The sequence below is a fragment of the Labeo rohita genome, chromosome 15 (assembly GCF_022985175.1).
Source record: "Labeo rohita strain BAU-BD-2019 chromosome 15, IGBB_LRoh.1.0, whole genome shotgun sequence".
NCBI lineage: Eukaryota > Metazoa > Chordata > Actinopteri > Cypriniformes > Cyprinidae > Labeo > Labeo rohita.
This window is the reverse complement of record NC_066883.1, coordinates 3,102,304-3,114,425: the sequence shown is the minus strand read 5'-3', so window position 1 is coordinate 3,114,425 and position 12,122 is coordinate 3,102,304. Positions and strand designations below refer to the sequence as shown.

Below are 12,122 nucleotides of genomic sequence, written 5' to 3'. Positions count from 1 at the left end.
CTTGTTATCCCTGGTGGAGCAGAATTATGACATTGGCAACCAGGCCCATCATCTGAATCCTTACCAGGCCTAGTTTTTCACCCGTTTTAACATCTGTCCTATCATTCAGGGTCCAAGAATGCCAAGGTCCTCTCCTGTCTTCACTCTCTTAAGTTAGGCCCCGATCAGACAGAGCACTTTTTTGCAGTAAGAGGTGCCTTTTTTGAATCGTTGTTTTTTGGCAGTGAGTATTATGCGTGCTGTTTTTGCAGGAGCGCTCTGAGCACTTTAAGTTGGAAAAAAAAGCAACTCTGAGCAGAAAAGTTCATCACGTTTTTTTCCCATTGTCCAATCGAATGAATGGAGAGGTGGGCCTTCCGTTGTGGTAATGAAAGTTTACTGTTGCTTAGAAAATCCGGAGACTGCAGTGATGGAGGAGAAACTTTTGGTGTCTATCGCAGGTTACCCGGAGCTGTATTTTTTAAGGTTTTTGCTAATATGACAGGTTACCTAACAGCAAAAATCATAGATTTTAGATCGCTCTCACTATAATCCTTTGATTAGACTGACAGGACTGCTGATTTGGTGGTTGGCTAGCAACATAAAAAACTGCAACGCACTGCTCTTTTTTTTAAAACGTGCAGTTTGTGTGATCTGGGCCTCAGTCAGAGCCTTAAGCTGTCTTCCCTCCCACCATGAGAGTCATTCCAGTTCACTGGGCCCTGAATGATCAGGCACAAAGACAACCAACCTGGTTTACTGGGATGTCCAGAGGGACATATCTATGTACCATCCTTCATCCAATGTACACTCTTGGATTCCGTCCACTCTTTTCTAGGCTCTGGCAACCGAGGCAAACATAAACCCTCTCACTCCTGCAAAACCTGTATTGATGGCCCTGTATGGCACTGGAAGCTGAACGCTTCATCCAAGGATATCCTGACTACACTGTCTCCATATCGCCTTGCCAACGTTCAGCCGGCCAACTCCTTCCTCTGCCCGTCCCTCACTGCCCTTGGTCTCACCTAACAATGGGATTCATCACAGACCTCCTGGCATCTGTGTCCTGTTTGTAGCTGGCCACAGAAGTGATATTCCATTAATTGTCTGGAATTTTGGCTTTCTGGAAGACATGTCTGGCCACGGTCCATATTATGTCTGGCTTGGTTCATCTCCAGGGTCTGAAGGTCCTTCTTTTTTGTTCTAGGTGTGTCCATGAGTCTGTCCTCCAGCTATCATCCTCAATCTAACAGGCAGATGGAGCGGAAGATTAGGAGAAGATTCTTCTCACTGTTACAGCTATACCAGGCTCTCCTTTCCCTCTCCTAACATACTCTGCTCACCCTCTCCTGCATTCTGATTATATACACCTATAAATCAAGCATAGTGTTAGTTCTGGCAGGTCACATTAGTCAAGCTTGTGTAACGGAGGCCAGCGGTAGGTGTTGTGCAGGTAAACCTCACTCCCCTGATCTCAAGAGGCACACTAGCAACTGACTCTAGGGGCTGCGGTCTTTAGCCTCCTTGTTAGTGAGCCCGCCTCCCATGCTGGAGACCAGGGTTTGAGACCCGCTAGGAGTGGTGTGCGAGTAGGACCCGGAGAGAGGGGTTACACTTGCATCCGCTGACTCTCAGCTGATCCACGTCTACCTATAGGTATACGGCGCCTCTCTCAGCTTCCTGTATAAGGTCCTTCAGTATTATCAGCAGCTTTCACGTTGCTCAATAGCGAATGACTCTCCTCCATCCCCAACTCCTCCTCTCATCCAGACAGAATTTGGCTTTCTGATTCTCTTTTGAAGACTCAGACTCATTTCTAAAATGTGTACATTAAATTACTGAACATTAATGATATCTGCAACACATTTATGTTGGTTCTGTTTCCTTAGGGGGGATTATTGCTGCTCTCCCTGCTCTTATCTATTACGCCCCTCACGCACATACGTTAATCTTCTGGTCCTGTCAATGTGGCTCCAAAGACTGTCAGACTCCTGTTCTTCACCTGTGCATTGCTCACCTGTACATTCACACTTGGTGATCTGCTTTGTCTGTTCTCCTGTGTATTTTCCTGTGCTCTGCTAAATTGCCTATCAACTCTAGCATTTGGTCTATGTTTATTTGCGAGTGCAAAGAGAAACTGTTACTGCCTGAGTTAAATGCCTTGCCTGGTTGTGTTGTTCTTAGTATACTCACCTGTACGGTCAGTTCTCACATCGTTCAGTAATGGCCAAAGTAGTTTCAAAAGTTTGATTTAAAAAAAAAAAAAAGTCCTCAAAGTCTTCAAAAAAAAGTCTTCTAAAGTTTGAAGCAGTTTTAAGTTTGAGGTGTTCTGGGTGGTTTTATAACAGCAGCAGAGCTTGCATCAGTGCTTTTTACTTTCATGTGCACAAAACAGATTCTGTATTCATCAAAAAGAGTCAGAATATGCAAGGAAATACAAACTCTGAATTTTATATAAATAAACTTTGTTTTATTTTTACTACGAGTCTTTGCTGCTGACCTTCAGTGATTAAATTCCAACATACAAAAAAGGCAAATGCAGCGCAGCTGAAGGGGGCATTCATGATTGTGAATAAGGCTGGCCAACACAGTCTCATGATGATTTGTAACTATTTTAAGGTTTGGCAAATTGGCAACAAATTTGTACAATCTCATATTTTCATGTGACGACCTGCCCATGCCCCACTGAGGGTTGGATTTAAGGGAGCAGCTTTATACTTACTTTTTTTTAAAAATGACAAATCATATGTTTCACCACAAATCACATCATATGATGTTTTTTATATACAAAAGTGTAATCGAGACACTGAAAGTCTGAAGTTTACGCTGAGCTTGTGGGAAGGATAAAACTAAAGGTGTTTGTCAGGATTACGTTTAAATAACACGTCACATCAACATTAAAATCTGACAATGGTCTTGAATACTGTGCTTTTTTCACCTTAAGCTAAAAACTGTTTTTCAAGTTGTTCTAGCTATATGCGTTTGTCCTATTCATTTGAGCAGTCCATCTCTTTTTTGCACAAATAAGACCAGCAAATCAATGAAAACTGTTATGAATACTGTCCACGAGGTCAATTACTTATGCGTTTTACTGATAATTTTGCACGGTCTAGGACTGGTTATTTCAAAATACTCACTGTAAGAGCCAAACCTGAATGTAAAAATGTCGTGAAAAGTGAAAAGCTGTATGATGACACACGGTACGCATTATTGTGAATGCTTTAGCTGTTCCAGAATCAAGTTAAACACAAAGATTTACTTATAGAGTGTTTCTGGGTCCTCTAGATGTTTGCACTGTTGCTTGTCTTTGCTCCGTCGCTCCTGTGTTCGAGTTCAGATTGTCTCCATTCCCCTCCATCATGATCTCCTCATATGTGGGCAGATGATTCACTTCCTCGTACGTGGGAAGCAGCAGCACCGGAGAGCTGAAATCCCCTGTGAGGGAGTCCTGGGACGCGTGTCCATGGAGAAGCGACGGCTCCTCTGGCGTTTGACGGCGGGGACGCGGACACAAGACGCGCTGAATGAAATAACCCACCACGAAGAGCAACAGCAGGATCATCAGTCCCGACAGCTTACGGGCGATCCATTCCAAGTTGTCTACGAAAGTGTGCTGAGGGAGTTGACGGACGGACGTGATGCTGCTGCTGCTGTTCTGAGTGCAGCATCGCTGGTCTTCTTCACACTGGATCTCTGCACAGCTCCGCACAGCCTCACAGGAGAAACCCATAAACCCGGACGCAACACTCAGCAATGTCCTTGTTCTCATGTTTCTTCACCGTCTGTTACAGTCTAACACAGAATGTCATCCGAGATAATTATTTTCTTATCTTTTCATACAGCACACTGGAGCGACGATCCCGGACGAGCCCCCATCCAGATGTTTGCAGATAAGACTTCTGGCGCTCGCATATTGGAAATGAAAATTACAGATCAATGTAATAAAAACACTCTCTTCCTGTCGTGAGGTAATGTCATTGTCTTTCTGTCAGCTCGGTTCAGCGTTCAACCCACCGTTTCTCATAATTTACGTCCTCAGAATGGAGCAGGCGACCTCAGAAGCCACCTGATTAAAAATGCATGACACTGTTTCTCTGTGGGTTTCAATGGACCCATTATAGCCAGAACCAACTCAAACTAAACACCCCTGCTGATGCTTTCACACGGCAGGCTTTGTCGCTCGCCGAGAACCCAAGAAATGACTTATGAGATATTTTACATTATACAGTTCATGTTACAGTCTAACAAGGTTAGTAAGGACTGAGTAATACAGAAGCTATTGTTTTCAGGAGCTTCTTCTAATTACAGGTCAGTGTCTGTGCTGTTTGCTACTTTCACTGTTGCTCATCCATCTGGCTAGGTTTTTGTTTGTTTTTCAAGCAATTAATAAACCTTGGCCCGTAATTATTTGTGCTAGACACACGGATGATTCCCCAAATCACGTGTGTTGTTGAGGACAAGAAAGCAGGTGAAAAAATGCTTTTGAACGAGAGACCCGAGCCATACGGTATCTACAGAAAATATGATCACGGACTAAACAAGTGCGTTAAACAAACATTTTAGGCAACCACCTTTTCTAGTTTTTGCTTTTGCAAGTTATTATAGTAACATGTTACATGGGCGCTGTGATTTAATGCAGAATGACTGATATGACCTCAAAAATATCTCAGTGAAAATAGGCTAATGGTTTTTTACATCTACTGTGTGGATATATCTGTACGTATGTATTTACATTTGTGATACGGTGTGAGGTCTTAAGGAAAAGTGTGCTTTACAGAGTTGGCTTTATGTGCAAATGGAGACTAAATTGTGTTATGGGCCTAGAAAAGGCAGAATGACTGTGCAGTATACATTTACCAAAGTTTGCTTGTGAGGCTCCAGTCGATATTCACTTCTCATAAACAGAGCTAATGTCCAATTGGTCAAATGTGATTACTGGAGCATTATGCCGTAAAATACACTGGAACAGAGTCAAGTTGGCCAGCCAGATTCATGAGGGATCATGTTTCTCAGTGCAATCGCTCTCATTTACTGAAATGTGATATGTGGTGTCATTAGTAAAACATTGAAATACGTTTGCTGACAGGGACTGCTGATGTCCATTTCAATGGCCACTTCTTCATACTGCCATTTAGTGTACTAAGGAACAAATCATAACAGAACTTCTGTTCTTCTGTGTGTGATTGTATATCAAATTCAAATTCACAGTACACACATGACTACTGATTACCACACTTTGACTGAACTTTGTTTGATAGTAGTAGTTCTACAATGAAATGACCGAAATGAATGCTGTGACCGCACAGTAAACAGGAGCAGGACTGATGACGGATGGAAGTGATTTCCAGTTATGATCATGTGATCTTGTGTTATGAGTTCTCAAGATGTGTTGTGCATGTACAAAAGTAAGTAGTATTCTTTTTTTTTAAAATATAATACTCAATATTTTCTCCAGTGATGGAAATATGTTTCAAGAGGGTTAAGAGGTGGTGTAAGTAAAGTTTAGTAGTGTATATAAATATGACAACCAAGTTTATTAAGCTGAGAGCAGAAAATAAGTTTTGGTTCATTGATGCATTTCAGATAGGTACAGTAATGGTTGTGTATTCCCAGTCTAAAGAAGTTAAATTCATTTGTTTCAGTCAGAACTGGATTAAGTCAATTGCCTATAATTTTTGTCTTTAAGATAAACTAGTAACTATGTTTCTCCAGTGTTCATAATATTAACTTAGAGTGTCATCCCAGTAGAACACACCTGAACCAGCTAATCAGGGGGTTTAGGGCTATTTGTTAATGATAATAACAAATTTTCGAAACACATTTTCACATATTTATTTTTCTAAAATTGTCCGTAAAGCTTTTCATGGAGGCTTTTACCTTGCTGTTTATTTTTATCAATATGTTATCATGTTTCAGATTTTCCTGTGAATCAGAACAGCATCTGCAATGTCAAAATGTTTAACTAATCTTTTTTTTTTTTTTTTTTTTCCCTCTTTAGGAGTTGAAATGTCCACCAACAGGGTTTGGCACAGAGTCAGAAGAGGCTACTGCTGCAGCATGGCCTTGGTTCGTCCTAATGGATGAGGTTATTGGGAAGCATCCCTCTGTTTCACCACCTGTTTTAATATCCTCATCCGTTCAGGATGACCCATGGCCATCAGCTTCATCTGTTTATGTGGCTGTTTCTCCACCACCCGACCTCTTGGACTTCGTAAAGCTGGAGGCAGAAAAAGATGATGCAAGAGAGAGAAAGCAGTGGTGGAGAAGAGTGAGCAATTCCTGTCACTGTTTGAAACATTTATTAACCAATTTTAAACTTAGAATTGTAAATGTGTGTGTAAAAAAAAATACATATTTAAACATTTAAAACATTTATTGGTCAATTACAGTCATTGAACTAACATCTGTAAATGTAATTGTTTTTACACTAGTTTCAAAAAATGCATTTGCTTCCTTTGCTACTTTTCTAGCAAGCATTCTTTTCTATTCTCAAAAAAAAAAAAAAAAATCTGTCAGGCTAGTGACAGCCTTGCTCCTCTAGCTGTATGTTGGCTGGTGCTGCCAGCCGAGCTCTGATGGTTGCACCATTGCTCTCCTGATGAGGTTTCTTTGCCTCTGGATGCAGTGGACCAATGTGAACGCTGTGACAACTTTTGGGGCAAATGTGTAGTGAACCATCAAAATGTGAGGTGTGATGAGGCACATTGGCACAGGGATAACCACAATCTCAAAGGATGAAAAAGCCAGGTGTGAAAAAAAAGCCACTTCGGAATGTCGCTCTCTCTAACGGATTCGGGAACTTAACCCTCTGGAATGGACTTGGGAACGCTGGCTGCTCTCTGGAATGGATTCGGGAACTTATCTTTCTGGAATGGACTTGGGAACGTTGCTCTCTGGAACGGATTTGGGAACTTCGCTCTCTGGAACGGATTAGGGAACTTAACTCTCTGGAATGGACTTGGAAACACCGTTCTCTGGAACAGATTCAGGAACTTAACTTTCTGGAATGGACTTGGGAACATCGCTCTCTGGAATGGATTCAGGAACTTCACTCTCTGGAACTGATTTGGGAATTTAACTTGCTGAAATGGACTTGGGAATGCCACGGTCTGGAATGGATTCGGGAACTTATCTTTCTGGAATGGACTTGGGAATGTCGCTCTCTGGAACGGATTCGGGAACTTTGCTCTCTGGAACGGATTAGGGAACTTAACTCTCTGGAATGGACTTGGGAACGCTGCTCTCTGGAACGGATTCGGGAACTTATCTTTCTGAAATGGACTTGGGAACGTCGCTCTCTGGAACAGATTTGGGAACTTCGCTCTCTGGAATGGATTAGGGAACTTAACTCTCTGGAATGGACTTGGGAACGCCATTTTCTGGAACAGATTCAGGAACTTGACTTTCTGGAATGGACTTAGGAACGTCGCTCTCTGGAACGGATTCGGGAACTTCGCTCTCTGAAACGGATTCAGGAACTTAACTTTCTGGAATAGACTTGGGAACGTCACTCTCTGGAACGGTTTCCAGAACTTCGCTCTCTGGAACAGATTCGGGAACTTCACTCTCTGGAACGGATTTTGGAACTTAACTTTCTGGAATGGACTTGATAATGTCGCTCTCTGGAATGGATTTGGGAACTTCACTCTCTTGAACTGATTCAGGAATTTTGCTTTCTGGAACGGATTCGGGAACTTTGCTTTCTGAAACGAACTCAGGGGCTGGAGCAGACACTGGTCTGTACTTCTTAAGCCGATGTTATGATTAGGGAAGGTCTTGGAAGAGTGAAGACTTTCTTTATTGCCAATAGCGCTGACATTATTGGTCGGTCTACTAATTTGGAAATTAGATCCACACTTATTGAAACAGCCTACTTGTTGTTATTTAGTAGGTGTTAGTCTGTGTTAGAAGTACACAGCAGTTCCTCATTTCCTTATATCTGCTCAGTAGAAGTCACAGTAAGTCCATCTTGTTGTCAAGCGAGTGAACAGCCAAGAAAAGCATTGGAAAAGTGGGTTTGCTATTATCCTTTAGCCTATCAGGTCAGCCCACTTACCCCTCTTCTGCCTTCACACACACTGCTTTCTTCCTCCTCTTAGCCGGTGTGTATTGCTCCTGTAGCTTACTGTCCCCAGGAGCCTTGGCCTGCCTAAAACTGCTTCTGTGGTTTAATCACTGTGTTGGGATTACTGAGTTGAAGGAGTTCAGATAAATGTACACACACACACACACACACAGATTGTCTACATTTTAAGTAAATAAATAATAAATAAATTTGACTGTATGATTGAATTCATACATTTCATATAGCAATTTATTTGTAGCATTTGTATTCATTGATCTATGTGCAATTTTTCTGTATCCATTTATAATGAATGAGGTTGGGTTATTGTCTTATTTTTATTGATCACTGTAAATATAATTCAAATGATTTATTAATAGGTTTGTGACTGAATGTATCTTTAAGTAGCTCTGGCACTGAAACCACCACAGATGCTGCTCTATAATTGCAAGGGGAAAAAATTGTGAACTCTTTATATTTACCTACTTTTTTTGCATGAAGTCTGGACACAGTGAAAGATCAGCAATGAAAAGGTGTAGACAGTTATTTAGCAGCTAATTTTATTGCATATGCATTTGTTTCTTTTTCAGACACTTTTCATTTATGGGAGTACAGTATTTAAACGAATCATGCAAGTGATTTACTGAGGTTTGCTTTAGTCAGTATGGGCGTCTATGACAGGATCCTGGCTTTTATGTTTTGTACTTGTCTCTTGTGTTGAGGCATCTTTTCCTTGATTGCGTTTGTGCTTTGTTTCAATGTGGTACACGTTTTTGGTTTTTGCACTCGCAAGGGTGTTTTGTTTTCAAGCCTTGTTGGCTGAAGTCTGGACCTTTTTTATTTGCTTTACTGTTTATTTGCTGGTTTTCTAATCCCAATGACCATTTTTGCTGTTTTTCCCTTTAGAGAAAGATTTCATGTTTTGTAACTCTGTTGCTGGGTTCTGTCACCAAACAGATACTAAATCAATTGTATTTCTCATTTGTACGTTGCTTGAGATAAAAGCATCTGCTTAATTAATAAATAAATGTAAATCTGCTGTAAGTATAGTGATTACTTTCACTGCTATGTATTTTTATGAAAGTGAAAGTATTCTAATACAGTGTTAGTAACTAATTATAGGTAGGCAGTTTCTATACGACTAGTGTGATCTATTGGAACTACAAAATGTTTGCAAATGCACCTCCCCAACTCAAACATCACCAAAACTCACGAAGCTCTCACAAGTCTATAAAAGTGAAAGCATGTCTCAACAGGTAAAAGCAGGCTTCAATAAAAGCTCCAACATATTAGGAATACTTTTGACTTTAGTTTAGCTTACACTGCAAGTTGTACTGTACTGACTGAAACACAAACATTTCATCAGATTCCTCCATCTTGTAAAAACATTGTCAGTGTCCTTCTTTTTTTACCCCAGTGTCTGTCTGCATATTTTGGCAAGCCTTTGAATTTTGCTTGTGATTCTGTAACCAAACCTGCTACAGTAGCCACGCCCCAAACTCCCACTATTGGCTGCGCAGAGGTATGCAAATACATAGGCTGACAAGCTGCATTGGGTGCCAGCTCGAGGTATTGTAGACCCAGATCTCATCAGCGAGTTCAACTGCTGTGAACCACGAAAGAACTAGAGAAATTTCGGGAGCTTTTCCTGGAGGCTCCAGCATGTAAGGTGTCTCCCAGCCGCTAGTTGGCGCAAGCTGCCGCAGAATTCACTGCATTGCTGCTCATTAGTTGATTAACAGCACAAGTGTTTGGGCCTATTTAAGCATGCCTCTTCCATTCAGTTGTGTTTAGTCTTGAGCCTGCTTTCTTCTGTCTTTGGGTCATCTGTTGTCTGCCATCTGTAAAAGCTGAGTGTTAAAGGAGCAGCTGAGTTGAGTAGAAGAGCAGAGCTCGATCTCAGTCACATATGTGCTGATCCAGATGGCGAGGACATGCTGGCACCTGAAGGGCTGAGCCAGATCTGGAGGATTTGCAGGAGCGTGGCTGAACCGCAGAGGTCGAGCAATATCAAGAATGATAGAGGCTGCTTGTTTGTCTCGTTAAATGACGGAGGTGAAGCCATGCGGAAAGGAGGTGAAGGGTAAAGCTGTGGCGGGTTGGTAAGGAGTGGAGGCTGCGTGGTGCCTGATAGAAAGGTGAATGTGGGGAGAAACTGAGTGAACATGGTCAACATATTGAGCTCATGCTCATGTAGGGCTGCTAACATCCTCAAGTGAAGCTCTGTGTTGTCTGTCTTGAGAGCAAAAGCTTTAAGTGTAGTTTCAGTTTTGTTTTTATACTATTGGCAGATGTGGCTGTAAGAAAGAGGAGAATGCTTTTGGTGCAAGTTTATATGTGGAAATAATTATGCTAGTGGAGGGTCGAGCTAAGTGGAAAGAGAAAGGTTTGCAGTCATTTAATTACATTTACTGCAGGAATTACAGTACAGTACAGTAATGTAAAAAATGCACTAGTGTTTCTCAGTACAGAATTGGCCAAGTGTCTAGCTAATAAGTGGCCAGCAGTGTTGACAAGTGACTTATCAAAAGCCTGATCAAAACAGTTATGGGTCCCTTACATCCATAGGACTTGGTGGCTGTGCAAGTGCAGAGAATCTCTAGAACTATTGTTAAAGAAATATATTAATCGTATATAATAATTATGTAAGTTATTATACTTAATATCATAAAAGTATTATAAATTGAAAATATTTTTGGTCAATTTCCAGGCTTTACCCATGTCTGAGCAGCCAGACCTATCTGTTGGAAATACATCAAACTGAAGCTAACAGAAACCTAGCTGGAGTTTTTAGCTTCTTTGCATTAAGGTTCTTCACTTTTGATCGCTGTGCTCAACATGAACCTGTTACAACATGAGCTCTCAAGTTTGGCTTGTATGAAGTTGTCACCCCAATTGCTTACTAGTCTTAAACCTCACTGTCCCTCCACCATCGGTTTGCTGAAGAACTTGCCAGTGCGCAATTGTGACGAATGTCTAGAATGGTGTAAAAGTTGCATCAGTTCTGTTATGACTGTACAGACTGCAGAAAACTGTACAATTAAATAAGCTGGTGAGTGTGGTTGGTGCTGTTCAAACTGTCATGAACACAAAAACTTCTGACTCACACATGAGCATAAAAACACAGTTTCAGGACACTTTTGCCTGCGCTCTGAATGCCTTTCAGTCCTTACAGTGATATGCACTTTAGAAAGCTCCTAGATCACGTCATTTTCAACACTCACAATGTGTTAGACAGTTTTGTTAAAGTTTAGTTTTGTTGTTGTGGTGAGTCCTAACTAGTCCTGAAATGGGCCCTTTTAACATTTTCATGGTTCGCAAAAGCAGAAGTCGCCATAGGTGGGTAAACTTATATGATGGTGATTGAGGAATCATACGGGAAGTGCATGATTGTTCCCATTTGTTTCAATAGGAAAACAAAACCCACTGTTTTCAATGATTTTCTAAAAAGTTGTAGATGGAAAAAAATTTTTTACCCCTTGCACAAGTGTTTAGTCATTTAATGCTAAGGTAAAATAACACAAAGTGTAGTAAATGTACATTTTTAAAACAGTTAAACATATAATGACTAGACTTACAATGTCAATCATTGTGGAGATGAATCATAAATCTGTAAAAAGGTTTGATGAGTCCTAAAGCAGAACTCAACACCCACACAGGCCACACTGTAAACAGAGCTCCTCTGTGTTTACAGACACGACAAACATACAAGAACCAATCACAGAAGCAAGAATTTGCTGCTGACTCGACAGCTTAAAATAGAATAACAGAATTTATTATATAATAGAAATTTATTTTTTAAATGCAATATAATAATTTTTGTATTGTGCCTGTATTTCTCAAAGCGGTAAACCGTCCATAGTGCAAGCTTAATACTAGTCATTTTTCACTTACTCACAAGTAGCATATTTTCAGAAATGTAGTGTAATGAAAATGGATTATGTTACAAATTAAATAATTTACTCAGAATTTCAACTCCCCTGTCAGTGTGAGTCAGGATAACGACAGCACTGATACTTGACACCAGTTGTCATTTTAGGGATGTAAGTCCTGCAAGGAGAACTGTGCAGGACTTACAGCA

At 40.9% G+C, this 12,122-nt stretch overlaps 1 protein-coding gene across 1 annotated transcript; it reads right to left on the bottom strand.

Moving 5' to 3' along the window:
- Positions 1-1,987: 1,987 nt before the first annotated feature.
- On the bottom strand, positions 1,988-4,792 carry LOC127177523 (uncharacterized membrane protein C3orf80). Its single transcript, XM_051129834.1, has one exon. The coding sequence runs from the start codon at positions 3,746-3,748 to the stop codon at positions 3,239-3,241; it is 510 nt and encodes a 169-aa protein (XP_050985791.1). The 5' UTR covers positions 3,749-4,792; the 3' UTR covers positions 1,988-3,238.
- Positions 4,793-12,122: the final 7,330 nt, after the last annotated feature.

What these genes read in the sequence shown, in the direction of transcription:
- LOC127177523 (XM_051129834.1), bottom strand. Translation starts at nt 3,748, where the DNA reads ATGAGAACAAGGACATTGCTGAGTGTTGCGTCCGGGTTTATGGGTTTC.